Source organism: Microcaecilia unicolor, chromosome 8, assembly GCF_901765095.1.
Source record: "Microcaecilia unicolor chromosome 8, aMicUni1.1, whole genome shotgun sequence".
Classification (NCBI taxonomy): domain Eukaryota; kingdom Metazoa; phylum Chordata; class Amphibia; order Gymnophiona; family Siphonopidae; genus Microcaecilia; species Microcaecilia unicolor.
In genome coordinates, this window is record NC_044038.1 from 245062881 (window position 1) to 245090179 (window position 27299).

Below are 27299 nucleotides of genomic sequence, written 5' to 3' on the forward strand. Positions count from 1 at the left end.
GACTCGACGAACGCTCTCAAGCTGTGTCCGCCATCTTGAAACTCGCCCCTGGTCTTTCATCTTTGCTTTTTGATCTAACTGGTGTTCCCGCGCGATGGGCGGGAAGATGGCCGCGTCTGCATGCGACCGAAGGCTCTAGCAAGCTTTTGTTGCTAGGTAGATTTCCGGACCTCAGGGCTGCCGTGGACGTCACCCATCAGTGAGAACAATCAGCCTGCTGTCCTCGAAGAATACCTGCTACAGGTATGTATTTTCGCTTTCCTCCTATTTGGGTTAAAACTATTTCCATGTAACTTACTTGAGTGTCCCCTAGTCTTTGTACTTTAGGAACAAGTAAAAAACCAATTTACTTCTACTCATTCTACATCACTCAGGATTTTGTAGACCTCAATCATATCTCCCCTCATCCGTCTCTTTTCCAAGCTGAAGAGCCCTAACCTCTTTAGCCCTTTCCTCATACGAAAGGAGTTCCATCCACTTTATCATTTTGGTCAGTCTTCTTTGTACCCTGAATTCCGCTATATGTTTTTTTGAAATACAGTGACCAGAACTGAACACAATACTCAAGGTGTGGTTGCACCATGGAGTGATACAAAGGCATTATAGTATTTTCGGTCTTATTCACCATCTCTTTCCTAATAATTCCTAGCATTCGGTTTCTTTTTGTCCGCTGCTGCATACTGAGCAGAAGATTTTAGCGTATTATTTGCAACAATACCTAGCTCTTGAGTGCTGACCTTCAAGGTGGACCGTAGCATCAGGTAACTGTAGTTTGGATTATTCTTTCCAGTGTGCATCACCTTGCATTTGTCCACATTAAATTTCATCTGCCATTTGGACACCCAGTCTTCCAATTTCCTAAGTTCTTCGTGCAATATTTCATTCTCCGAGGACAAGCAGGCTGCTTGTTCTCACTGATGGGTGACGTCCACGGCAGCCCCTCCAATCTGAAACTTCACTAGCAAAGGCCTTTGCTAGTCCTCGTGCACCCATGCGCACCGCGCATGCGCGGCCGTCTTCCCGCCCGAACCGGCTCGTGTTTGTCAGAATTCTTTTGTCCGCGCTCGGGACGGTTGTGTTTTGCCGCCGTTTCGTGGCCCTCAAGTTGACCCTCGCGCGTCTTCGCGATTTCACAAAAAAAAAGAAAGACCTCGGTCTTTGTCCCTTCCCGTGTGTCTAGTTTGTTTCCCCGACGTAAGTTTCCTTTCGCTTTCGGGGTAGGCCTTTTTTGTGGTCTCGGTACGGGTTTTTTCTCTCCCTATTTTTGGTGCCCTTCGTCACCATCGCAAATTTTGATTTCGCCGGCGTGATTTTTCATCCCATGTCATCGAAGTCTCCCAGCGGCTTCAAGAAGTGCACCCAGTGCGCCCGGGTAATCTCGCTCACTGATAGGCACGCGTCGTGTCTTCAGTGTCTGAGGGCTGGGCACCGCCCGCAGGCCTGCAGTCTTTGTGCTCTTTTACAGAAGAGGACTCAGGTAGCGAGATTGGCCCAGTGGAACGTGTTGTTCTCGGGCTGTTTGTCGACAAAAGCACTGGGGGCATCGAGTGCATCGACGTCGACAGCATCAAGACCTTCGGCATCGACTGCATCGAAGGCATCGAGGTATCGACCCTCTGCATCGTCGGTACCGAGACATCGGAAGGCTCTGTCTGCGTCGGTGGTACCGGGACCTCCGCTGTTGCTGATGTCGTCGGACGGTGGTTCTTCGACTGGAGTGCAGGTGAGGGCTGTCCATTCCCCTGCTGGTGGCAGTGAGCCTTCGGGTGGGTCTCCTCCTACCCTGAGGGCTCCTGCGGTACAGCCCCCCCCCCCCCCCGAGACCGACCTTCTTCGGCCTCGGCCCCGAGGAAGAGACGGCTGGATTCTACGTCCTCCTCGTCGGTACCGGGAAGCTCCGGTGACATGCTTCGTTTGAAAAAATCAAAGAAGCATCGACACCGGTCACCTTCCCGCGTCGGTACCGAGAGCTCTGGGTCGCCAAGGGAGTCGGCACCCAGTAGGCATCGGCACCGGGAGGACCGCTCACCCTGTGTTCAGGAGGTGTCGATGCGCTCCACCTTGGACAGCCCGGAACAGCCTCCACGCCCGGAACAGACTCTGACCTCGACGCCTGCATCGGCTTCCATGTCTTTCTCCACAGCCGCTCTGCACGAGAGTCTCCGGGCCGTTCTCCCGGAGATCCTGGAAGAGTTGTTGCGCCCTTCCCCTCCGGTACCGGGGGTGCTTGTGCCTCCGGTACCGTCGAGTGAGGCGCCGGCTGGCCCCTTGCCCGGGGTGAGGTCTCCGACATCGGTACCGCTTGCGGTACCGAGTGCGGCCGCCTCCCAGGAAGGCTCCCCGACGATGTCAGCGGAGGGAGCTTCGCCGGTGCTGGCGAGGGAGTCTACCTCTCGACGCTCCCACCGTGGCTGTGTTTCCACGGAGTCGAGTCGGGAACGGCTTCAGACACAGGTTCATGAACTTGTGTCTGATACCGATGGTGAGGCCTCGTGGGAGGAGGAGGAGGACATCAGATATTTCTCTGATGAGGAGTCTGATGGCCTTCCTTCTGATCCCACCCCCTCCCCTGAAAGGCAGCTTTCTTCTCCCGAGAGTCTGTCTTTAGCGGCCTTTGTCCGGGAGATGTCTACGGCATCCCCTTCCCAGTGGTCGTGGAGGATGAGCCCAGGGCTGAAATGTTTGAGCTCTTGGACTATCCTTCTCCACCTAAGGAAGCGTCCACAGTACCCATGCATCATGTCCTAAAAAAGACATTGCTGGCGAACTGGACCAAGCCTTTAACTAATCCCCACATTCCCAAGAATATCGAGTCCCAGTACCGGATCCATGGGGACCCAGAGCTGATGCGCACTCAGTTGCCTCACGACTCTGGTGTGGTGGATCTGGCCCTAAAGAAGGCTAAGAGTTCTAGAGAGCATGCTTCGGCGCCCCCGGGCAAAGACTCTAGAACCTTAGACTCCTTTGGGAGGAAGGCCTACCATTCTTCTATGCTCGTGGCCAAGATTCAGTCCTACCAGCTCTACACGAGCATACATATGCGGAACAATGTGCGGCAGTTGGCGGGCTTGGTGGACAAGCTCCCTCCTGAGCAAGCCAAGCCATTTCAGGAGGTGGTCAGGCAGCTGAAGGCGTGCAGAAAATTCCTGGCCAGAGGGGTATATGATACCTTTGATGTTGCATCCAGGGCCGCTGCTCAAGGTGTGGTGATGCGCAGACTCTCATGGCTGCGTGCCTCCGACCTGGAGAATAGGATCCAGCAGCGGATTGCGGACTCCCCTTGCCGAGCGGACAACATTTTTGGAGAGAAAGTCGAACAGGTGGTAGAGCAGCTCCACCAGCGGGATACCGCTTTCGACAAGTTCTCCCGCCGGCAGCCTTCAGCATCTACCTCCTCAGGTAGACGTTTTTATGGGGGAAGGAAGTCTGTTCCCTACTCTTCTGGTAAGCGTAGGTACAATCTTCCTTCTCGACAGCCTGCGGCCCAGGCTAAGCCCCAGCGCGCTCGCTCTCGTCAGCAGCGTGCGCCTCAGCAAGGCCCCACGGCTCCCCAGCAAAAGCAGGGGGCTGGCTTTTGACTGGCTCCAGCAGAGCATAGCCGACATCGTGTCAGTGCCGGGCGATCTGCCGGTCGGAGGGAGGTTGAAAGCTTTTCACCAAAGGTGGCCTCTTGTAACCTCCGACCGTTGGGTTCTTCAAATAGTCCGGCAAGGATACACTCTCAGTTTGGCCTCCAAACCTCCAAATTGCCCACCGGGAGCTCAATCCTACAGCTTCCAGCACAAGCAGGTACTTGCAGAGGAACTCTCCGCCCTTCTCAGCGCCAATACGGTCGAGCCCGTGCCATCCAGGCAAGAAGGGCTGGGATTCTATTCCAGGTACTTCTTTGTGGAAAAGAAAACAGGAGGGATGCGTCCCATCCTAGACCTAAGGGCCCTGAACAAATATCTGGTCAAGGAAAAGTTCAGGATGCTTTCCCTGGGCACCCTTCTTCCCATGATTCAGGAAAACGATTGGCTATGCTCTCTGGACTTGAAGGATGCCTACACGCACATCCCGATACTTCCAGCTCACAGGCGGTATCTGCGATTTCAGCTGGGCACACGTCACTTCCAGTACTGTGTGCTACCCTTTGGGCTCGCCTCTGCGCCCAGAGTGTTCACGAAGTGCCTGGCTGTAGTAGCAGCGGCGCTTCGCAGGCTGGGAGTGCACCTGTTCCCCTATCTCGACGATTGGCTGGTGAAGAACACATCTGAGACAGGAGCTCTACAGTCCATGCAGATGACTATTCGCCTCCTGGAGCTACTGGGGTTTGTGATAAATTATCCAAAGTCCCACCTTCTCCCAGTGCAAAGACTCGAATTCATTGGAGCTCTGCTGGATTCTCGGACGGCTCGTGCCTATCTCCCAGAGATGAGAGCCAACAACTTGTTGTCCCTCGTCTCGCGGGTGCGAGCGTCCCAGCAGATCACAGCTCGGCAGATGTTGAGATAGCTGGGCCACATGGCCTCCACAGTTCATGTGACTCCCATGGCCCGCCTTCACATGCGATCTGCTCAATGGACCCTAGCTTCCCAGTGGTTTCCAGCTGCAGGGGATCTAGAAGACGTGATCCACCTGTCCACGAGTTTTCTCAAATCCCTGTATTGGTGGACGATTTGGTCCAATTTGACTCTGGGACGCCCTTTCCAAATTCCTCAGCCACAAAAAGTGCTGACTACGGATGCGTCTCTCCTGGGGTGGGGAGCTCATGTCGATGGACTTCACATCCAAGGAAGCTGGTCCCTCCAGGAACGCGATCTGCAGATCAATCTCCTGGAGTTACGAGCGGTCTGGAACGCTCTGAAGGCTTTCAGAGATCGGCTGTCCCATCAAATTATCCAAATTCAGACAGACAACCAGGTTGCCATGTATTACATCATCAAGCAGGGGGGTACCGGATCTCGCCCCCTGTGTCAGGAAGCCGTCAGCATGTGGCTCTGGGCTCGCCGTTACGGCATGTGGCTCCAAGCCACATATCTGGCAGGCTTAAACAACAGTCTGGCCGAGAGGTTGAGCAGGATTATGCAACCTCACGAGTGGTCGCTCAACTCCAGAGTAGTGCGCCAGATCTTCCAGGTGTGGGGCACCCCCTTGGTAGATCTCTTTGCATCTCGAGCCAACAACAAGGTCCCTCAGTTCTGTTCCAGACTTCAGGCCCACGGCAGACTGGCATTGGATGCCTTCCTACTGGATTGGGGGGAAGGCCTGCTGTATGCTTATCCTCCCATACCTCTGGTGGGGAAGACTTTGTTGAAACTCAAGCAAGACCGAGGCACCATGATTCTGATTGCTCCGTTTTGGCCGCGTCAGATCTAGTTCTAGTTTTCCAACCCTCATCACACAGGACAAAGGGTCGCTTCTGCATCCCAACCTCCGGTCTCTGGCTCTCATGGCTTGGATGTTGAGAGCGTAGACTTTGCCGCTTTGGGTCTGTCAGAGGGTGTCTCCCGTATCTTACCTGCTTCCAGGAAAGATTCCTCTAAGAGGAGTTACTTCTTTTTATGGAGGAGGTTTGCCGTCTGGTGTGACAGCAAGGCCTTAGATCCTCGCTCTTGTCCTACACAGACCCTGCTTGACTACCTTCTGCACTTGTCTGAGTCTGGTCTCAAGACCAACTTTGTAAGGGTTCACCTTAGCGCAATCAGTGCATACCATTACCGTGTGGAAGGTAAGCCGATCTCAGGACAGCCTTTAGTTGTTCGCTTCATGAGAGGTTTGCTTTTGTCAAAGCCCCCCGTCAAACCTCCTACAGTGTCATGGGATCTCAATGTCGTTCTCACCCAGCTGATGAAACCTCCTTTTGAGCCACTGAACTCCTGCCATCTGAAGTACTTGACCTGGAAGGTCATTTTCTTGGTGGCAGTTACTTTAGCTCGTAGAGTCAGTGAGCTTCAGGCCCTGGTAGCCCAGGCCCCTTACACCAAATTTCATCATAACAGAGTAGTCCTCCGCACTCACCCTAATTTCTTGCCGAAGGTAGTGTCGGAGTTCCTTCTGAACCAGTCAATTGTCTTGCCAACATTTTTTCCCCGTCCTCATTCCTGCCCTGCTGAACGTCAGCTGTACACATTGGACTGCAAAAGAGCATTGGCCTTCTATCTGGAGCGGACACAGCCCAACAGACAGTCCACCCAATTGTTTGTTTCTTTTGATCCCAACAGGAGGGGAGTGGCTGTGGGGAAACGCACCATATCCAATTGGCTAGCAGATTACATTTCCTTCACTTACGCCCAGGCTGGGCTGGCTCTTGAGGGTCATGTCACGGCTCACAATGTCAAAGCCATGGCTGCGTCAGTGGCCCACTTGAAGTCAGCCACTATTGAAGAGATCCGCAAAGCTGCGACGTGGTCATCTGTCCACACATTCACATCTCATTACTGCCTGCAGCAGGATACCCGACGCGACAGTCGGTTCGGGTAGTCAGTGCTTCAGAATCTGTTCGGGGTTTAGAATCCAACTCCACCCCCCTAGGCCCATGTTTTATTCTGTTCCAGGCTACACTCTCTGTTAGTTGGATAAGTTTTTAGGTCAATCTCAGTTATGTCCTCGCCGTTGCGAGGCCCAATTGACCATGGTTGTTGTTTTGAGTGAGCCTGGGGGCTAGGGATACCCCATCAGTGAGAACAAGCAGCCTGCTTGTCCTCGGAGAAAGCGAATGCTACATACCTGTAGAAGGTATTCTCAGAGGACAGTAGGCTGATTGTTCTCACAAACCCGCCCGCCTCCCCTTTGGAGTTGTGTCTTCCCTTGTCTTTGTCTTGCTACATATGGGACTGACGAACACGAGCCGGTTCGGGCGGGAAGACGGCCGTGCATGCGCGGTGCGCATGCGCGCACGAGGACTAGGAAGGCCTTTGCTAGTGAAGTTTCCGATTGGAGGGGCTGCCGTGGACGTCACCCATCAGTGAGAACAATCAGCCTGCTGTCCTCGGAAAATACCTTCTACAGGTATGTAGCATTCGCTCAGTCCGCACGTGTTTTAATAACCTTGAATAGTTTTGTATCATCTGCAAATTTAATCACCTCACTCATCGTTCCGATTTCCATATCATTTATAAATATGTTAAATAGCACCGTTCCCAATACAGATCCCTGCGGCACTCCACTGTTCACCCTCCTCCATTGAGAGAAATGACCATTTAACCCTACCCCCTGTTTTCTGTCCAATAACCAATTTCTAATTCACACCAGAACCTTCCCTCCTTTCCCATGACCCTTTAATTTTTTCAGGAGTGTTTCATGAGGAACTTCATGAAAAGCTTTCTGAAAATCTAGATACATTACATCATCCAGCTCACCTTTATCCACATGTTTATTCACGCCTTCAAAGAAATGAAGCAAATTGATGAGGCAAGACTTCTCTTGGCTGAACCCATGCTGACTCTGTCCCATTAAACCACATTTGTCTATGTGTTTTGTAATTTTATTCTTTATAATAGTTTCCACAATTTTGCTCTGCACCGACGTCAGGCTTACCGGTTTGTAATTTCCTGGGTCATCTCTAGAACCCATTTTAAAAATCAGCGTCACATTGGCCTCCCTCTACTCTGAGACGATTTTAACAACAGGTTACATATTACTAACAGCAGATCAGCAATTTCATGCTTGAGTTCTTTGAGTACCCTTGTATGTATGCCATCCAGTCCAGGTGATTTACTACTCATTAATTTGTCACTCTGGTTCAGTACATCTTCCAGGTTCACCGAGATTTCTTTCAATTCCTCCGCATCATCACCCTTGAAACCCATTTTCGGTATAGGCAGACCTCTTACATCTTCTTCCGTAAAGACAGAAGCAAAGAATTCATTCAGTTTCTCCGCTATGGCATTGTCTTCTCTGAGTGCCCCCGTTTGCTCCTTTGTGGTCTAACGGTCCCACGGATTCCTTGTAGGCTTTCTGCTTCTGATGTACCTGAAAAAATTGTTACTGTGAATTTTAGCCTCTACGTCAAGTTTCTCTTTATATTCTTTTTTAGCCTCCTTTATTAGTGGTTTGCATCTGACTTGCCATTGCTTATGTTGCTTCTTATTTTCTTCGTTTGAATTCTTTTTCTATTCTTTGAAGGACAATCTTTTGGTTGCAATAGCCTCTTTTACTTCACCTTTTAACCATGCTGTCAATTTCTCTTCTCAACGTTTGCAAATATGTGGAATGCATCTGGACTGGGCTTCCAAGGTTATATTTTTGAAAAATGTCCACACCTGATTTAGTGTCTTAACCTTGACAGCCAATCCTTTTAGTTTCTTTTTAACCATTTTCCTCATTTTAGTTTTAATAATTTTTATTGATGTGGCTGCGTATCAAAACAACATTGTCATATTACAAATATTTCTTAGTGAGATAACTTCCAAACTAACAATTCTCAAGTATAACTTCATCATCAAACTTTTGACATTTTCTCCCAATTCCTCCCCCCCCCCCCCCCCCCCACTATCTAATATTTATAACAACAGTAAACCTAAATGGCTGCGTCCTTCCACGCTTGCCCTCTATGTTCAAATCTTTTTAATATCGAAAAGCACAATACAAACAGATGTTTAGCTTTAACAGTGATCAGAGTACAAATCCAATCAGGTGTTCCCCATCTGCTACACATGGACCATCAGTAGAGGCTTCAATTCCCACAGGTTGCAAGAAGCCAGCTGTGTCTACATTTGGAACATAAAGCAGAAGCTTGTAATGAATACATTGTTATGTTCTGCAGCATCCAATGCCCGGTGGCCCTCTTCAAAATCTTCCCTATTCCCTTCTACCCCTCCCCGTTTAACCCCTATGATTTAAACTATATATCTAAACCCAGTCAACCAAACAAACTTCTGCCAAATCGTCCAGCTGACTGGACATGTCCCTTCTCAAGAAACTACTTCCCCTAGTCCCAATGTGCCCCTACCCCTCTGTCCCCACACTAGCATACACTCGAATGCTCAAACCAGTCCACTGCAGTTAGAAGGTCACCGAACAAAAGGAACCAACATTTGTATCTGTCGGGTATATTACATCCTATAAAGTTCCATTGAAAGAAAAGAAAGGATAGGAAAAAAAATAAAATAAATAAAAATAAAGAAATCTCCCAGTTCAGAGATTGTTCAGTATCAGACTACGTGCTTTGGGTGACAACGACTGTATATAGAGTTCCCAAATACCCAGGAATGCCTTCCTCCTCTTGGGGGAGGATCCCACCCCCCTGCGCTCCATTACCAAAAGCTCATGAAATTGATTCCTCCAATGTCAATACTCTGGTGGTGCCTCACTCTTCCATGTGCTCATAAGTTTTTTCCCCACTATACTGGCTTTGCAAATAAGCTGCTGAGCCCCTTTACCACACAGGTGAAAGACTTCATATTTATCCAATATGATTCCCTGATGGTAAAACGGGATCCGAGGCCGCACCAGGGATTCCAGATATCCAATGATCTGTTTCCAAAAAGCCTGAGTCAGGCTACACTCTCACAGGGAATGAAACAGTGTGCCCTCCCTCTGTTTACACTTTGAACAGAGCGGGTCCCCAACCCCCCCCCCCCCCCCCCCCCCCCCCAAATTCAAATGCTTGTGTTTTTGTCAGATATGCTCTATAAGTGATTCTATATTGACATTCCCGCAATCTTGCATTAACTGAGATCTGGGGAATATGAGATATCAGTTTCCGAAAGTCTAATTGCAGGTGAGGCTGCCCCAGATCCACCGCCCATCTTTGGCAAACTTGGCCTGTGTCCTTCCCACCTTCTAACTCCCCTAGAGCTTTTTGTAACCCTGAAACAGACAGTCTTTCCCCGGGGATGTCGCCAAAAAAAGCTTGAAGCCTACGCCCATGACCACCCTCCAGCTTATGGGGTTCTAAAGACTGTACATAGTGGGCCACCTGATAATACGGAAACAGGTAATTCGGGCTAATGCCCATTCCCAAAGCTCCCAGGGACAAAATTCGTCCCCCGGCATCCAGAACGTGTTCAAGTCTAGTAATCCCCAGCTCTGCCCATCTGCGATAGGTTGGGCTCTCAGAACCTGGTGTAAACTGTGAGTTACCCTGTAACTTCACAGGTCTGAAGTATCCGCCGTCAGGCCCCATAATCGACTTAGATCCCTCCAGACCTCTCTGAAAGGGTTCAGTAACACACTATTGCGCATTTGCTCAGGTAGGTCTTTTCGGGCACAATGCAACAGGTAATGCGGGTGGAGTGGCCTAAAAAAATCATATTCCATACTACGTGGTGTATAATCTTGTCTCCCCAACATCCAATCCCCTAGATGTTGTAACAAACAAGCTTGATTGTAACTGCGCACATCTGGAAGCCCCATGCCCCCTCTCGTTCCAGGGACCCATAAGAAATTTCAGTGGGAGTTTTGGTTTAGAATCTCTCCACACAAACGTCCGTAGATGCCGATACAACTGACTTAGATCTTTTTGTTTGATTCATAAAGGCAGCACCTGCAATGTGTAAAGCCACCGCGGAAACTCTACCATTCAAAACAAATGAATCCGTCCATGTAGTGTAAGCGGCAACGTCCTCCACGTGCTAAGCCGACCCTTCATCTTGTCCAATAAATTGGTATAGTTCAGCTGGTATAAAGCGGACGTTCTCATGGCAACCCTGAGGCCCAAGTACGGAAGAAAGTCTGTGGCCCGTTTGAGCGGAAACCCAGTCCCCCACTCCTTCTTCACACTTGCGTGTGCAGTTAACGCCAGTGATTTAGAGTAGTTGATTTTAAGTCCTGCAAAGTCACCATACTCTTGAAATAATTCCAGTAAGGCTCGCAAAGATTTATCGGGTTGCGTGAGGTGGACTAGTATGTCGCCCGCTAAGGCGGAGACCTTGAACGAGGAGACTCCTCAGGATACCCCCTCCACTTCGGGATGGACCTCAATTTCCCTTATCAAAGGGTCTAAGGCAAGCACGAATAGTAAGGGCGACAGCGGGCAGCCCTGCCACGTGCCCCTCCGGATTGAAAACATAGAGGACTACTCCCCATTTACCCACATGTATGCTTGCGGATTCGAATAAAATGCTCCCACCGCCTCCCGAAACCTACCTACAACTGCAACTCTCTCCAGCACCTGGAACATAAAGTTCCAAACTACGCGATCAAAGGCCTTCTCTGCGTCAAAACTGACCAACAGAGAAGGCCTTTTCCTCGCTTCCATAACCTCCAAAGATGCCAGGAGCGCCCTAACATTTCTCCCCACCAACCTACCCTTCACGAAACCGACTTGCGGGGATGCAGTCAAATCTGGCATCACTGTGGACAGTCGATTTGCCAGTATCTTGGCATATAGCTTGACATCGCAATTGAGCAATGATATGGGCCTATACGCCCCTACCTCCATTTTATCCTTCCCAGACTTCAGCAATACTATGACTTTCGCTATGTTCATTGAGGCCGACATTTCTCCAGAAGTGGCCATATCATTATGTAGAGTTAACAGGGGGGGGCGTCACCTGCTCTTGGACAAGCTTATAGTAGGCATGTAGTAAATCCATCTGGCCCCGGCGCTTTTTGTATCTTACTCTGTTGGAGGGCCAACATCAGTTCGCCTTCTGTCACTGGGCCATTGAGATACTTCTTTTGGGCGTCCGATATCCTGGGCAGAGTTTGATTAATTAGATGAATCATACTGTCTGGCACTATATCTGTTGGCTCCCTATATAAGCTCTCGTAGTATCTTTTAAAACATTCCGTAATGTCTTGAGACTCCCGAAGAAGCCGACCTCCCTCATCCCGTATACCTAAAATGTTCTTATGGTCCCCTTTCCCTCTTACCAATCTACCCAGCAATGCACCTGCTTTATTACCATGAATAAAATATTGGTATTTGTAATACATGTGTGACTTCATCACCCTCTGATGAAGTAGTTCGTTCAATGCCTTCTGAGTAGCCAGGAGAGCCCCTTTCTTATACTGCATCATTTGTAACCCGCAACTAACCCGCTGCAAACAAATTTCTTTTTCCGATCTAAGAATCTCCTTATCTCTCATCTTTCTGACCCTAGCCCGGTAAGCAATAATCTCCCCCCACATCATTGCTTTAGATGTTTCCCAATATAAACTCGGTTGAGATTGATGCCCTTTATTATGATCTGCAAACTCCCTCCATTTTCCATCTATATATTCCTTAAATTTGGGGTCCCAAAACAGCTCCAGCGGGAATCTCCAACCTCCACGGCCCCTTCCCATCCCTGTACCGTGTATCTGTATCCAAATCATCGAATGGTCTGATACTTCGCACGGGCCTATCTCTGCCCCTGCTACTTTGGAAAAAAGATCACTGGAGATGAACAGGTAATCGATAACGGGATTGTGTAAGATGTGCTCTGGACACATGTGTGTAATCCTTCTGTGTCGGATGCAATACTCTCCAGGCATCAATCAAATCTAGTGTGTGACAGAGGAAGGGCAGGCATCGGACCGCAGGTCCCAAGGTCACAGCCTGCGTACACGTTTTGTCCATCCGTGCATCACTTACTAAATTGAAATCCCCTCCCAATATCACGTTCCTCCCTTGGTAGGGGCTCAGCAGCTCCAGCAGCGTTCTGTAAAATTTACGGTCATAGGTGTTGGGCGCGTAAACATTACAGAGTACATAAGTTGTGTTCCCCATCTCCACTTCTGCCAGTACATATCTACCTACTGGGCTCCGCTTAACCCGTTTAATCTGGCATCGTAGGCCCTTACCGAACATGATCAGTACTCCCCCTTTCTTATCTTCTGCCGGGGCACCCACCACCTGTTCCACCCAACCTTTCTGAAATTTACTATGTTCCAATGTCATAAGATGGGTCCCTTGAAGGAATACTACATCTGCTTTATGGCGTTTCATGGCTTGGAGGACTTTTGTGCGCTTCATGGGCGATGAAATCCCCCCCACATTCCACGATATTATTTTAACCATTCCCCTTTAACTTCCAGGTTTCCTGAGTAAGCATAGTTATTAATACCTTCTGTGCAAGGCCGCACCCCCCAGCCCCTGAGTGCGCCCCCCGTTTTACATCATTTAGGTAGACTCTCACAGCGCTGCCCACCCAGTTCTGCTCTGATAAAGAATATATCCAATCTGTACAATACAGCAACAAGGAGAGAAAAAAAAAAGAGAGAAGAAAAGAAAAAACAAAAAAAATCGGAACTCCTCCCAACCCCCCCTCCCCTCCTCCCTCCCCCCCTTCCGTGAATCAGAAACTTAAATTGGGTTCTCATCTGAGAACCGGTCACATCCCCGCCCCTCCCCTCACCCCGTGACATCTAGTACATTACTCATTATGCTTAACCACTGTTCAGTGCCCAGTTACCCTCCTTCCAAAAGAAAAAAACTACTGAACAGACACTCTCTCACCCCTCCCGTACTGTATCATTCACTTCACCTGGAAGATATAATGTCCGGTATGTTTGACAAGTTCATGTCACAGCTGTCTTCCCCCATGCTCTGGCGATCTTTCCCTTCTGCACGGCTCACCCCTGGTCAATGCTCCGACCTGCTCCCAGGGTCACATCTGTTCCGCAGTTGCTTCACGTATTCCTTCGCCTCTTCTGGGGAAGTAAAGAAATGTAATTTTCCCTCATTCTGGACTCGCAGCTTGGCTGGAAACAGGAGAGCAAAACGTTTTCTTTTCTCATGTAGCTGCTTGCAGACTTCCGAGAACCGTCTATGTTGGGTAGCCACTGCTGCCGAAAAGTCTTGAAAACATAACACTGTGGACTCTTCACACTGGATCTTTCCCCGTTGTCGCCATGCACGCAGGATCTCCTGCTTATGATTATAGTTCAACACTTTACAAATCACGACTCTGGGTCTCACTTCCCCTTGCCTGCTTTGCCCTATGCGGTGCGCTCGTTCAATCTTTAAGCACTTCTCCAGCTGTTTCAGTGCTAGCACTTGGGGCAGCCATTTCTCCAAAAATTGTCTGAGATCCACCTCTTGTATGGTCTCTGGGAGCCCCACCAGCCTTAGATTATTTCATCGGGACCTATTCTCTAGGTCTTCAATTTTAGCTTCAGGGTTTTCCAGTCTTCTCTGCATCTCGTTCTGCGCTGCCGCCTGCTGCGTGCTTTGATCTTCGATGTCTGACAAGCGCTGTTGGAAGCTGGCCATGTCAGTTTTTAGACCTTCCAATTTGCTGTCCATCTTTTCTATTTGGTCGCAGATATGCTGTAGTTTTCTATCCACCGACGTCTCCAGGTGGCTCGAGACTTTCGCCGCAATCTCCGCCGCCCAGGCCGAACTAACCGTTTCACCCGAGGAGCCAGCGTCCGCCATTTTACCGTCTCCCACGCGGCTCCTTGTCCCATCTTTCCGACTCGGTTTTATAGTCCTGCCGGCCTGGCGGAACGGCGATTGCTGCTGAATTTTATTCCAGGGAGGTTCATGCTGCTCTCACTGCACTTTGTTGGAGGCTGTGTTCCCGATTTTGATGTCGCTAAGGGCAGATGTTAGTGAGGATCCGCGGAGCTCTAACGTGCAGCGTCTTCCCCTCAGTCTAGCATCACGTGACCTCCCCATTTTCCTCATTTTATTATAGTCACCCTTTTGAAAATTGAATGCAGCTACAGTAGATTTCCTTTGTGGGTTCTCCTCAGATAGTAACTCAAACTGGATCATGTTATGATCATTGTTTCCCAGGGGACCCAACACTGCCACCTTTCATACTGTGCCCTGCATGCCAACAAGGACCAGATCCAAAATGGCTCCCCCTCTTGTCGATTCCTGGACCAGTTGCTCCAAGAAGCAGTCGTTTATTACATCTAGAAATTTTATCTCCCTGACACTTCCTGATGTATTCTTTATGCAGTCAATATTGGGGTAATTGAAATCACCCATTATTATAGCATTGCCCAATTTGCCAGCTTTTCTAATCTCTGTAATCATTTCTTCATCCTTCTGTTCGTTCTGTCCTGGCGGGACGGTAGTACAGCCCTGTAAGAATACTCCTTCCCTTCACACATGGAATTTCTATCCATAATGATTCCACGCAGCTATATGTTGCTTATGGAATGTTTATTTTATTTGACTCAATTCCCTCTTTAACATGTAATGCAACCCCCTCTCCAATTTGATCCTATCATTGCGATTCAATTTGTATCCTGTTAACACTGTGTCCCACTGATAGGCATCTTAGAGACATGGCAGAAAGAGCACAATTATATCTACCTCATCATTTAGTGTTATGTACTCTTAACTCTCCTGTCTTATTTTTTAGGCTTCTAGCATTTATATACAGGCACTTCAAATTGTGTTTTTTCCTTTGATCTACAAGCTGCTTAGAAGTTGAAGGGGATAATTTGCATTTTTATCCTGCTCTCTCTCATTAATCACATCTGGCTTACTTTCAGCATTGTTGAAACCTCTCTACTGGGATTCTCTGAGAGGCAGATGCAGCAACCAAACGTAAAAAAATCAAAATCGTTAAAGTCCCTAACGATTTTTAAAAAACGAAGAATGCACCAAAAAAAAAAGTCACACATGCTCAGATCGGTATTCAAACGTACAATGTATCAAAGAATCACAATACACATCGGTAATCGGCCCCTAAATCATGCGCAGAGCAGCCAAGCGTTTTGCTGGCTGCTCTGCGCATGCTGCAAACATAAAAACAAACAAAAAAAAAAGCCACAACACATACACGTGGCTACCCGGTCAGCAAAATCCAAAAACAAAGGATCGGGAGGGGGCAAGGGCGCTCATCAGGAGCGTCCTGTATGGACGGCCTTGCCCCCCCCCCCCCCCTGCTGCTCCCCACTTTCCGCCGCTCCCCCCCCCCCCCCCCGAAAAAGCAAAATGCTAGCTGCCCCGGTCCCCCTCCCTTCCTGTTCCTGTGTTCTGCAGAGCTAACTCCGCCTCCCGTCATTCTTTCGCACCGTGCCCCGCCCCCGCCGCCCCCCCTGAGGTCGACTACGCCGCTCCCCCCCTCCACCGAGACCCCCCTCCCTATTAACGACCCGAGCAGCGCCTCTCACCTCTTTCAGAAGCGCTGCACGGGCAGGAAGATCTATTGTGTTGGTTGTAGAGTCTCCATGACGTCTCTTCTAACCTGGCCCAGGCCCCGCCTCCTCCTTCCTTACACATACCTCCATGGATGTGGACACATTGCTTAACTTTCCCTGTCCTTCCCCACCAACAGTGGATGCAGGCACATAGGTTCGCCCTTTCCCCTGCCTTTCCCACTCACCTGAGCCTCCGGAGTTCTATTTACCTCTGCTTTCCTCACAGCGTTAAAAAAATAAAAAAATGAATAAAAGGAACAGAGGTTTTTTTCTTGCCTTTTTCTGTGGGACCGGAGCTGTGATACTCGGTCCAGTGAGGTAAGAGTGTTTTCTGACTCCTCCGGGGTGGGCCCGTGATTGGGGTGATTTGGCGCGAACCGCCATTTTGAATTTTACCGCTGTTTTCGGCGATGGCTACGGAGACAGTAAAGCGCTGTTCCAAGTGTGGCAAGCGCAGATCAGCAGTGGGGCTCTGTGAATCGTGCTGTACAGATGTTAGAGCCGGCCCGAGCATAGCGAGCGACGATTCTTTGCTCTTTGAGCTAGCAGCGGACGCCATTTTGAATTTACCACATGGCGCGAACTCCGCTGAGATGGAGAGTCCTGAGCCCGGGGGGAGGCCTCGGAGTGAGGCTGATATGAGAGCTACTAGCCCCAGCAGAGATCCGGGTGCCCAGGGTGAGTTTTTCTCCTCTGATTTTGTCTTATTAATGCATAAATCATACATGCTTAAAAGAGCTCTCCCACAAAGCCCTGCAGGGGCCTCTTCTAATGCCCCTCCGGTGGATTCTAGCCTGGGTAAGCCCTCTGAGGTGTTATTCCCTGATAATTGGCAGAATATGAAGCGCAGAAGGGCTCTTTCCCCTTCAGAGAGTGCTGCACCTTCATTCCCCCCCCCCTCCCCCCGTGGTCGGGCTGCGAGGATTCGGAGGACTCTGGCAGGCCTTCTTGGTCTGAGGAGCCAGAGTCTGGTGCAGAAGTGACTCAGGATCTGGACGATCCCTCTGCGGTGAGGATTTTCCACCGTGATGAGCTGCCAGTGCTTATTTCTGATGCCCTGCAGGCTCTCTCTATTGAGGACCCTGCCAGTGGCGCACAGCCTCCTCTGTGAATCCTAGGATGGCTAGTACCAAAAAGCCTGCTCGAGCCTTTCCTTTGCATGACGCCATCCAAGAGCTTATTTCGGCTCAATGGGCTGACCCCGAGGGACCTTTGAAAGTTTCCAGGGCTATGGGGCAATTATACCCTCTGAGTGAGGAGCATATGGCTCGCTTTGCTATGCCTAAAGTGGATGCCCTAGTCACAGAACTACCCTCCCTGTTGAAGGAGGTGTTGCCCTGAAGGATATTCAAGACCATAGACTGGAATCAGCACTTAAATGGTCATTTGAAATTGCAGGTCTCGCTATTCGGGTGTCTGCATGCAGTTGTTATGCTGCTAGAGCCTGCCTGGCTTGGTTGCAACAGGCAGTGGAACAGCCCGGTGATGGAGCGGAGCCCTTTTCAGATGTGGCTCCGCGGATGGAGTCGGCCTTGTCCTTTCTTGCTGATGCCCTTTATGATATTGTCAGAGCTTCGGCTAAACACATGGCAGTAGCAGTGGCGGCTCGCCGTCTTCTTTGGCTACGGCATTGGGCGGCGGACATGGCCTCTAAGCAAAGGTTGGTGAAGTTGCCCTTTCAAGCCCTTCTCCTGTTTGGTGAGGAGTTGGAGAAAATTGTGAAGGGCCTGGGTGAGGCTAAACCCCAGCGCTTGCCCGAAGATAGGCCTCGGCCTTCCTCTAAGGGTACGGCGGTCCACTCCTCTTACAGACTTCACTTCCGTGAAGCTCGAAGGTACCGCCCGGGGCGTTCTGCTGGGTTCGGACAAACGTTCCACAGCCACTGGCTCAAGGCCTGGAGTTCAGGGGCGACCCTCTCAATGATGGTGCGCCGGCCCTCTCCTCGAGTCCTGTCATCGGAGGACGTCTTTGCCTCTTTGCCGAGGAGTGGGCCAACATTTCCTCAGATCAGTGGGTCTTGGACCTGATCAGAGACTGTTTCAGAATAGAATTCGACGCCCCTGTAAGAGACGTGTTTGTGGAGTCCCGATGTGGTTGTGCCGCCAAACGGGCGGCGGTAGAGGAGACTTTGCAAGGTCTGATTCAGATAGGGGCCGTGTCCCCAGTACCTCCCGCCGAACACGGCTGCGGCCGCTACTCCATCTACTTTGTGGTGCCGCAAAAAGGAGGGTCTTTTCGCCCTATTCTGGGCTTAAAAGAATTAAACAAGTCCCTGAGAGTGCAGCATTTTCACATGGAAACCCTGTGCTCCGTCATTGCGGCGGTACAGCGAGGAGAGTTTCTCACGTCTCTGGACCTGAAAGAAGCTTACTTGCACATACCAATTTGGCCCCCGCACCAGAAGTTTCTGAGGTTTGCGGTGATGGGAAAGCATTTCCAGTTCCCGGCCTTGCCTTTTGGCCTCGCCACAGCTCCCCGCACCTTTTCTGAGAGCCACCACTCCATACTGCTCACAGCTCACATTGCAGGTCAGAGCAACGTGCAAGCCGATTATCTAAGCAGACATCAGATCGATCCAGCGGAGTGGGAACTTGCAGACGAAGTATTCCTGCAGATATGTGCCAAGTGGGGCAAGCCCGTGATGGATCTAATGGCGACAAGCATCAATGCCAAAGTCCCGTGCTTTTTCAGCAGACGGAGAGATCCTCGCTCGGCGGGGTTGGATGCCTTGGCTCAACCCTGGCCTCCGGGCCTACTGTATGTGCTCCCTCTGTGGCCCTTGATAAGGGCGAGTGCTCCTGCGGATTCGGCTGCATCCAGGAGAAGTGGTTCTCGTCGCCCCGGATTGGCCCAGGAGGCCTTGGTATGCGGACCTCCGACAGATGCTCGTAGAGGATCCCCTTCAGTTACCTCTGGTTCCCAACCTGTTGTCACAGGGTCCGGTGACCATTGAGGATGCCGGCCGATTTGGTCTTATGGCCTGGCGATTGAGAGGGCGCAATTGAGAGACAAAGGCTATTCCAATAAAGTAATTACCACTCTCCTGCAAGCCCGCAAGCGTTCCACTTCCGTGGCTTATGCCAGGATTTGGCGCCAGTTTGAAGTCTGGTGTGCTTCCAAAGAGATCACACCCCTGCGGGCTCCTGTCTCGCCGATTCTGGACTTTTTGCAGGATGGTGTACAAAAAGGCTTGGCCTATAATTCCCTGCGGGTGCAAGTGGCAGCGTTGGCTTCCCAAGGTTGAAGGCGTGTCTTTAGCTGCTCATCCAGATGTGGCACGGTTTCTTAGAGGGGTGCTTCGGCTCCGTCCTCCCGTGCGTGCATCTTGTCCAGCTTGGAACCTGGGGCTAGTGCTGAAAGCCCTTCAGGGTGCTCCCTTTGAACCGCTTCGGCGTGCTTCAGAGACAGATTTGACACTTTTTAGTGGCCATTACTTCGGCGAGACGGGTGTCAGAGCTCCAGGCGCTGTCCTGTAGAGACCCTTTTCTGCAATTTTCAGAGTCCTCCGGGGTCACGGTTCGGACCGTGCCTTCCTTCTTGCCTAAGGTGGTTTCAGCTAAACCAACCTATTTTATTGCCCTCCTTTGTCAAGGAGTTTCCAGAATCTTTTGGGCAATTGCACCTGTTGGACGTGCGCAGGACTCTGCTGCAGTATCTGCGAGTTACTAACTCTTTCAGGACCTCTGATCATCTGTTTGTTTTGCTATCAGATCCTCGCAGAGGTTCTCCAGCGTCTAAAGCCACTATTGCCCGCTGGCTCAAAGAATCTATCTTTTCAGCTTATTTGCTTGCCGGCCGGCCGGCCTCCGCCTGATGCTTTTAAGGCGCATTCCACTAGAGGAATTTCCTCTTCTTGAGCTGAAACTGGAGCACTCTCTCATCAAGAGATTTGTAGTGCAGCAACATGGGCTTCTAAGCTCTCTTTTGCCCGACATTACAGGCTGGATGTGGCTGCCAGGAGGGACGCACATTTTGGAGCGCAAGTGCTGGCACGTGGTGTGGCTTGTTCCCACCCTATCTAGGGATTGCTTTGATACATCCCATCTGTAATGGCTGCATCTGCTTGATGACTAGGAAGGGAAAATTAGGTTCTTACCGTGATAATTTTCTTTCCTTTAGTCATAGCAGATGCAGCCATGATCCCTCCCTATCTGATTGCTATCTGCTGTAAATCTATTTCAGGTTCTGTTCATGTTTCTTGGAGATTCCGTCCTTGGGAGAAAGTCAGAAAACAGTCTTCAGGAATTCTTATTCAATTAAAGGAGGATGACTTAATTCCCTCCAGTTTCATGTTTTGGAGGATGAGTTTATTCCCTCCAGGAGGATGAGTTTATGCCCTCCGGGAGGATGTTTCATTCCCTCCATTCTGAGTTAATGCCCTTTGTTGTAGGCCCATCGTTCGCTGTGAGGAAAGCTCATGTTATTCCCATTGCGGTTTGCCATACTGCTTTGGAAGCTTCAAATACTGAAGAGAGGCAGTGGAGCAAGCTGGTATGAGGCACTGAAAAAAGTGTGCTCTCTATCTCCCTGTGCTGGTTGATGGACACAACCCATCTGTAATGGCTGCATCTGCTATGACTAAAGGAAAGAAAATTATCACGGTAAGAACCTAATTTTCCCTTTAAATGGGTTTTGGACAAGTTCCTGGAGGAAAAGTCCGTGGTCTGCTATTGAGATAGACATGGAGAAAATCACTGCTTGTACCTGGGATCAGTAGCATGAATTTTTGTACTATTTGGGATTCTGTCAGGTACTTATGACCTGAATTGGCCACTGCTGGAAGGAGGATACTGGGCTACATGGACCATTGATGTGTCCCAGTATGGCTATTCTTATATTTTCTGTTATCTGTAGCATCTTTGATGGCATATGTGTTTTATAAAAGTCTTAGCATTTGTTTGTTTATTCAGGGTTGCTAAAATTGCTCTTTTTACACTACAAATCAGAGTGTTGTAAATCCAAACAAGTCTTTTATAAAATATTTGTGTAATTTTAAACAAGTAGACTTAATCATTTTTCGCACATGCATGACCTACACAAAGTTATTATTGAATGTAAATTTCTCATTCATATGCATTGCCGATATTCTGAAACCTCAGTTGGATGGGTGTTCTCGAGGAGGGATTTGGGAACCCCTATACTGAATGTGCTTTACTTTTATTTAAAACTCCTATGTACTTCTTTTGTTTTATTGAGCCATATAGTTACAGTGATCCTGATACTCCCTTCCCAAAATGAGCATTTAGACTTTATTTTCAAATAAAGTTTTTAAGCCTATTTTTCAAATAGTTAGATTAATGTATTAAATGGTTATATTTGTTGGCAGTAAATGCCATCTGCTTTTCTAGATTTTTAGAAGTAACTTGAGTAATGACTGATTCAGGTTTTTATCTCACCTGGCAGAAAAGATCCTTTGCCCCTTCTACACCTTTGACTGGAAGGAGATACCTGAAAGAGAAGGAAGCTATGAACACACCTGTCACTTCAGCAACACAAAGTGTGAACCGCTTACAGAGTATGGTGGCAGGATTGAAAAATGCGCCCAGTGAACAATTGATGAATATTTTCAAGTGAGAAAAAAATAAATCTTTGCTTGGTTCTCACTTTGAGTACTGTTACTCCTGATCTTTTTTCTATCCCTCTCCATTTCCCACCTTTCCATTATGTCTCTCTTTGGCCCCCTTTTTCTGCTGTTACACAGTCTCCCTCCCCATCATGTTCCTGCTCTTCCTTTTACATCCATTCCCCTCACTTCACAATTGACAGTTGGTAATGGCATTTTAGAAAGGAAGTCCAACTCTGAATAAGGACATCCAGGGCAGTACATCATTTATGATGCTAATATTTTAGAACAGTTTCTGCCAACTGTACATCCTGTTCTAAAATATATGAGGAATGGATGTCCGTGTGCTGTTGACGTGCAGCATGGACATCCATTTTACAAACTGAAATGTCTAAGGGACATAGACTTAATTGTGGCAGCATAGAAAAGTAAGCAATATAAAATGTCCACATAGACATTGATATGGAGTGGAGGAATAGCCTATCCTGGTTCAAATCCCATTTCAGCTGTTTATGATTTTTTTTATTTTTATTGTAAGCCCTTCAGCCTTCCTGCAAGCCTAAAGACTATTAAGTGGTATACATTCAGATACAGTAGGTATTTATATGGAGAGCTCACAGTTTAAGAAAAAAAATCACAAAGAGCTGAAATGGGATAGAATCATGGTTCTCAGCACACTGCTTTAACCATTAAGCTACTCTTCCACGCTACACAGAGGTGTATTAAGTTAATTAAAAAAATAAAATATATATCCCCGTTAACACCTGTAGTTCCTGAAGCTGTCACAGAGCCCAGTATCCTTTTCCAGTTTTACGTTTGGGGAAGGAGGAGGATAGCAACTATAGGGGGAATTAAGGAGGTGACTTGCTTTAATCCCTCTAGTGGAGAGCTGTTCAGAGAACTTATTCTGTAACTGGCCATGCCGAGTACCGGGTCTAAGTATGTTTCAAATTTTTTTTTTTTTTGGACATAGACATCCCTTCCCCTTCTGAAATCAGTGGGATGTCCATATTGTGGACCCTCCTTAATCCTGCCTAAAACATGCCCAGACCACATTCTCTTGCCATAAGTATGCACTTTAGACACCCATATCCTGGATTTATAAAATCAGGATTTGGCTGTCTGTGCAATATTGATGTCTAAATGTCCGTTTTTAGACATCCTAAACACAAATAGAGCTTCTAAAATAAGGGCCTATGTCTTATATTCTCCGAGGACAAGCAGGCTTGCATATTATCACACATGGGTAGATGCCGATCCGCGTCACCCAGTCCGGCATTTATGCCAGAGCAAAAAAAAAAAAAAAAAAATCAGAGTTTTGTGAAGCGTGCCACCTGCTGTGAGAATGCAGTCCTCTCAGTTTTGTTTTTTTCCGCATGAAGAGAAGCTGAGCTTTTTCGTCTCTCTTCACACGCCTGGTGTTAGAGCTTTTTTGTGTGCCTTCAGCCTTTCTTTTTCTCTTTATTTTAGCTTTGTTTTTCAAAAAACCTCCAAACCTTTTAGTTTATTAGTTTCTTTTGCCTGTGTTTAAGTTTCCTTTAATTTTCAATGTGGGCTGCTTTTAGGCCCTGACTTAGGTCAGGTACTTCCTTTTCTCGTGCCTTCGTCCCTTTTTCAGGCACCATCAAGTCATTTGATTTGGTCGGCGAGGTCTTCCCGTCCATGTCCACGAACCCTCGTAGTGGCTTCAAGTGTTGTACCCGATGCAGCTGGTCCATCCATTCTTGGTGTCTGCAGTGTCTTGGGTCCGACCATAGCCCTGTTAACTGTGTTCTTTGTCTTTGTATGAAGAAGAGGACCCAGGTTTCCTGAGAGGCTCAACGTGAAAAGATCTTTGGAGTCAGGTCTGGTTCCTCGACTTTAGCATCGAGGTAGGAGGCTTCAGCATCAACGCCAAGTGTTGCACCGGCATCGGGAGCATTGGTAAGCATGCCTGCTTCGAGACCTCAAGACACAGGGAGCAGTGAGGCATCAAGTGGGTCTCCACCTGTCTCGAGGCCTCCTGCTATGCAGGTCCCTTAGGACCGTCCATCATTGGACCCAACCCTGAGGCGACATGAGGATTCGACATCGTCCTTGGCACCAAGGAGTATGGGTGATGTGCTTTGGACGAAGGCCAAGAAGCACCATCATTAGTCACCCTCGACACACTGTCCTGGGAGCTCCGGGGCGTCGAGGGATTTGGCACCCAAGAAGCATCAGTGCCGGGAGGACTGCTCTCCCTCCATACAGGAGGTACCGATGAGCTCGTCTCCAAGCAGCCGAGATCTTGCTCCCGTATTGGCCCCAGTGGTTGTGCAACCTATGCCTCAGCCGACGCCCCAGCTTTTCCCTATGTCAGCCCTCGATGAGCGCATCTGAGTCTTCCTCTCTGAGCTGCTAGATGGCCTCATGCAGCACTGTGCTTCGGTATCGGGGGTGCTTGCGCCTGCCATATCTCCCACTGCGGCCCCACCTGGCCCTCAGCCTCTGGAGTGGCCTTCGTTGCTGGAGCCACTTTCGGCCCCAGTGTCAACTGCCACCCAGGCCAGTACCCCCTTGAAGTCGGTGGAGGAAGCTTCGCCGGAGTTGAGATGGGAGCCGGGTTCTCAACACCGCTCTCGAGGACATGGCTCCTTGGCATCGAGGCAGACCCGGTCTTGGACAGCCCATAGGGAGATTTTATCCGACACCTAGGAGGAGCACTCATGGGAATCAGAGGAGGATACTAGATAATTTTCCTCGGACGAGTCTTATGGGATTCCTTCTGAGCTCTCCTCACCACCTGAAAGGAGTCTCTGCCGGAGAGCCTTTCTTTCCCATCTTTTGTGAAGGAAATGGCTAATGCTAATGCCATTCCATTTCCTTTTATAGGTGGAGGATGAGCCCAGGGCCAAGATGCTCGAGGTCCTTGGCTATACATCTCCCCCTAAAGAGGCTGTGACAGCTTCTGTCCACGAGGTACTCAAGGCAGTCCTTGTCAGGAACTGGGTGTCCCCTCTGTCGGTTCCTGTTGTCTCCTCGAAAATTTACACCTAGTATCGGATTCAAGGCGAGCCTGGGTTTGTAAGGCCTCAGTTGCCTCACAACTCTATGGTGGTAGAATGTGCAATCAAAAGAGCCAGGAGTACTAGGGACTATGCCTTGGCTCCCCCAGGCAGAGAAGCTAGGACCCTGGATTCTTTTGGAAGGAAGATGTATTAGGACTCAGTGCTGATCTCCCGTATTCAGTCATACCAGCTCTTCACGAGCGTTTACATGCAAAACTCGATGAGACAGCTGTCAGACTTGGTTGATTACACTCCCTCCGCAGCAGGCCGAGCCTTTTTACCAGTTGGTCAAGCAGCAGAAGGCGTATCTCAAGTTCTTGGCCAGGGGCACTTACGACACTTTTGATGTGGCATCCAGGATCTCTGCTGAAGTATAGTAATGCGCAGACTCTCATGGCAGCGTGTTTCTGACTTGGAACATTCTGCTTAGCAGCGTTTGGCGGATGCCCCTTGCTGGGAGGATAATCTTTTCGGAGAGAAGGTTGAGGATGGTGCAGACCAAATCAAGAGGCACACTGATACTATTTTTTCTCCTGCCGGACTCCTGCATCCACCTCCTCATCTAGGAGTTTTTGGCAAGTCAAGGAATGCTCCTTACTACTACTCTAGGTGTAGGTACGCTCCTTTGGCTCGTTGGCATGTTCAAGTTCAGCCCCAGCACACTCGTTCTTGTCAACAGCGTGTGCCCAAGGCCCCTGCTGCTCCCCAGTCAAAGCAAGGGACGAGTTTTTGAATGGCTCCAGCAGAGCATAGCTGCAGTAAAAGTGTCCATCCCTGATGACTTGCTGGTCAGGGGGAGGTTGAATTTTTTTCACCAAAGGTGGCATCTCATAACCTCCGACTGATGGGTTCTTCAAATAGTCCATCTCAGATACACCCTCAATTGGCATTCCAAACTCCCGAATGGTCCACCGAGAGCTCATTGGTTCAGCTCTCAGCACAGGCAGGTATTTGCAGAGGAATTCTCCGCCCTTCTGAAGGTCCATGCGATCGAACCTGTTCCACCAGGGGAAGAAGGGCATAGATATTCTATTCCAGGTACTTCCTTGTGCAGAAAAAGATAGGGGAGATGCATCCCATCCTAGACCTAAGGGCCCTGAACAAATTTCAGTCCAAGAAACGTTCAAGATGGTTTCCCTCGGCACCCTTCTCCCAATGATTCAGAAAAATGATTGGCTATGTTCTCTGGACTTAAAGAAGGTGTGTACTCATACCCAGATACTTCCTGCCTACAGGAAGTATATTTGATTTCGACTGGGAACACATCACTTTTAGTACTCTGTGTTGCTTTTTGACCTCGCGTCAGCTCCCAGGGTCTTCAAGTGTTTAGTGGTTGTTGCAGCATCGCTAAGCAGATTGAGAGGCCATGTGTTCCCATATCTCGATGACTGACTGGTGAAGAGCACCTTAGAGGACAGTGCTTGGGAGTCCATGCGGATGATTATATGGGGTGCTGGAACTACTAGGGTTCGTTTTAAACTACCTCAAGTCCCATCTACACCCTGTCCAGCAATTGAAGTTCATAGGAGCCCTGCTTTACACAGCCTACCTCCTGGAGACAAGAGCAGACAATCTTGATTTGCTGGCGTCCCAGGTTTGAGCCTCACGGCAGGTCACAGCTTGGTAGATGTTGAGGTTGCTGTGCCACATGGCTTCACGGTGTACGTTACATCCATGACATGTCTTCAAATGAGACCAGGTCAGTGGACCCCGGGTTTGCCGTGGTATCAAGCCACAGGGAGTCTGGGGAATGTCATCCAAGTGTCCTCAGAGCTTTTTCACTCTCTGGGACTCTGGGACTTCCATTCCAAATTCCTCAGCCACAAAAGGTGCTGATGACAGATTCATCTCTCCTGGGCTGGGGAGCTCATGTAGGTGTGCTTTACACTCGAGGAACTTGGGTCCTCCAGGAAACGAATCTTCAGATCAACCTCCTGGAGCTTCGAGCGGTGTGCAACACGCTAAAGGCTTTCAAAGATCAGCTGTCTCATCAAATTATTCTCCAAACAGACAATCAGGTTGCAATGTATTACATCAACAAGCAGGGGGGCACTGTATCACGCTCTCTGTATCAGGAAGCTATCCGAATGTGGCATTGGGCTCGCCTGCACAGCATGTGCCTTCAAGCCACTAATCTGTCAGGCACAAACAACACCCTGGCCAACAGGCTGAGCAGGATAATGCAGCCACACGAGTGGTCTCTTCACATGGGCATGGCCCACAAGATTTCTGAGCATGGGGCACCCCATTGGTGGATCTTTTTGCCACTCAGATCAATCACAGAGTTGCTCAGTTCTGTTCCAGGCCTCAGGCCTACGGCAGACTAGCATCAGATGCCTTCCTCAATTGGGGGACAGGTCTGTATGAGTATCCTCCCATACTTCTAGTGGGGGGAAACTTTGTTGAAACTCCAGCAAGACCGCGAACCATGATTCTGAACGCGCTGTATTGGCCACGGCAGATTTAGTTCCCTCTTCTTCTGGAATATCCTCCGAAGAACCATGGAGATTGGAATGTTTTCCGACCCTCATCACTGAGAACAAAGGGGTCGCTTCTGCATCCCAACCTCCAGTCTCTGGCTCTCACAGCTTGGATGTTGAGTACCTAGAATTTGCTTCCTTGGGTCTTTCGGAGGGTGTCTCCCGGGTCTTGGCTTCCAGGAAAGATTCCACCAAGAGGTGTTACTCTTTTAAATC

General features: G+C 49.3%; 1 protein-coding gene across 1 annotated transcript in view; it reads left to right on the forward strand.

The window, feature by feature from the left end:
• Window positions 1-27299, forward strand: part of RBL1 (RB transcriptional corepressor like 1) — a 389513-nt gene that overhangs the window by 125208 nt on the left and 237006 nt on the right. The window contains 1 exon segment of the mRNA XM_030211607.1: window positions 21415-21581. Within this exon segment, the coding sequence (XP_030067467.1) occupies window positions 21415-21581 (167 nt within the window).